The sequence below is a fragment of the Crocuta crocuta genome, unplaced genomic scaffold, assembly GCF_008692635.1.
Source record: "Crocuta crocuta isolate KB4526 unplaced genomic scaffold, BGI_CrCroc_1.0 scaffold334, whole genome shotgun sequence".
NCBI lineage: Eukaryota > Metazoa > Chordata > Mammalia > Carnivora > Hyaenidae > Crocuta > Crocuta crocuta.
The window spans coordinates 5,519,652-5,520,027 of NW_027533260.1; the positions used below are offsets into that span (position 1 = coordinate 5,519,652).

A 376-nucleotide genomic window follows, 5' to 3' on the forward strand; every position below is an offset into this window, starting at 1 on the left:
GCCTGGATGGTTGTGGGGGAAGGGAGGGCTGAGAAGTTGGCGAAGCGAGGCTAGGTTCTCACCGTTGGAGCTGAGGAGGCTGCTGCTTTCAGGGGAGGTGGTGGCACTGCGGTCTGGCGAGGGCTCCGGCTGGGATGCGGGAGCAGGCCTGGTCGCCTTCCCCCTCAGGATGTCGATGACCTGTAGGAAGGGGGGGGGGTCACCACCAAGCCCCTCCTGCCCACGCTGCTCTCCCTCTCTCCAGTCTTGAAGCGCACGGTCGGCTCTGTGCCTCAGTCTCCCCCGCCCGAGCTCGCTCCCACGGACCCACAGGCTGTCCCGCTCCCCTGCGCGCACTCAGATGTCACATCCACGCGGACCGGCGCGCGCGCGCAGG

General features: G+C 68.4%; 1 protein-coding gene across 1 annotated transcript in view; it reads right to left on the reverse strand.

Moving 5' to 3' along the window:
• BCL3 (BCL3 transcription coactivator) overlaps positions 1–376 on the reverse strand; it is a gene marked incomplete at its 5' end in the record, with an annotated part of 10,468 nt that overhangs the window by 780 nt on the left and 9,312 nt on the right. The window contains one exon of the mRNA XM_077747221.1: positions 63–180. Coding sequence (XP_077603347.1) covers positions 63–180 — 118 coding nt within the window. The remainder of the gene's footprint in view (positions 1–62; positions 181–376) is intronic.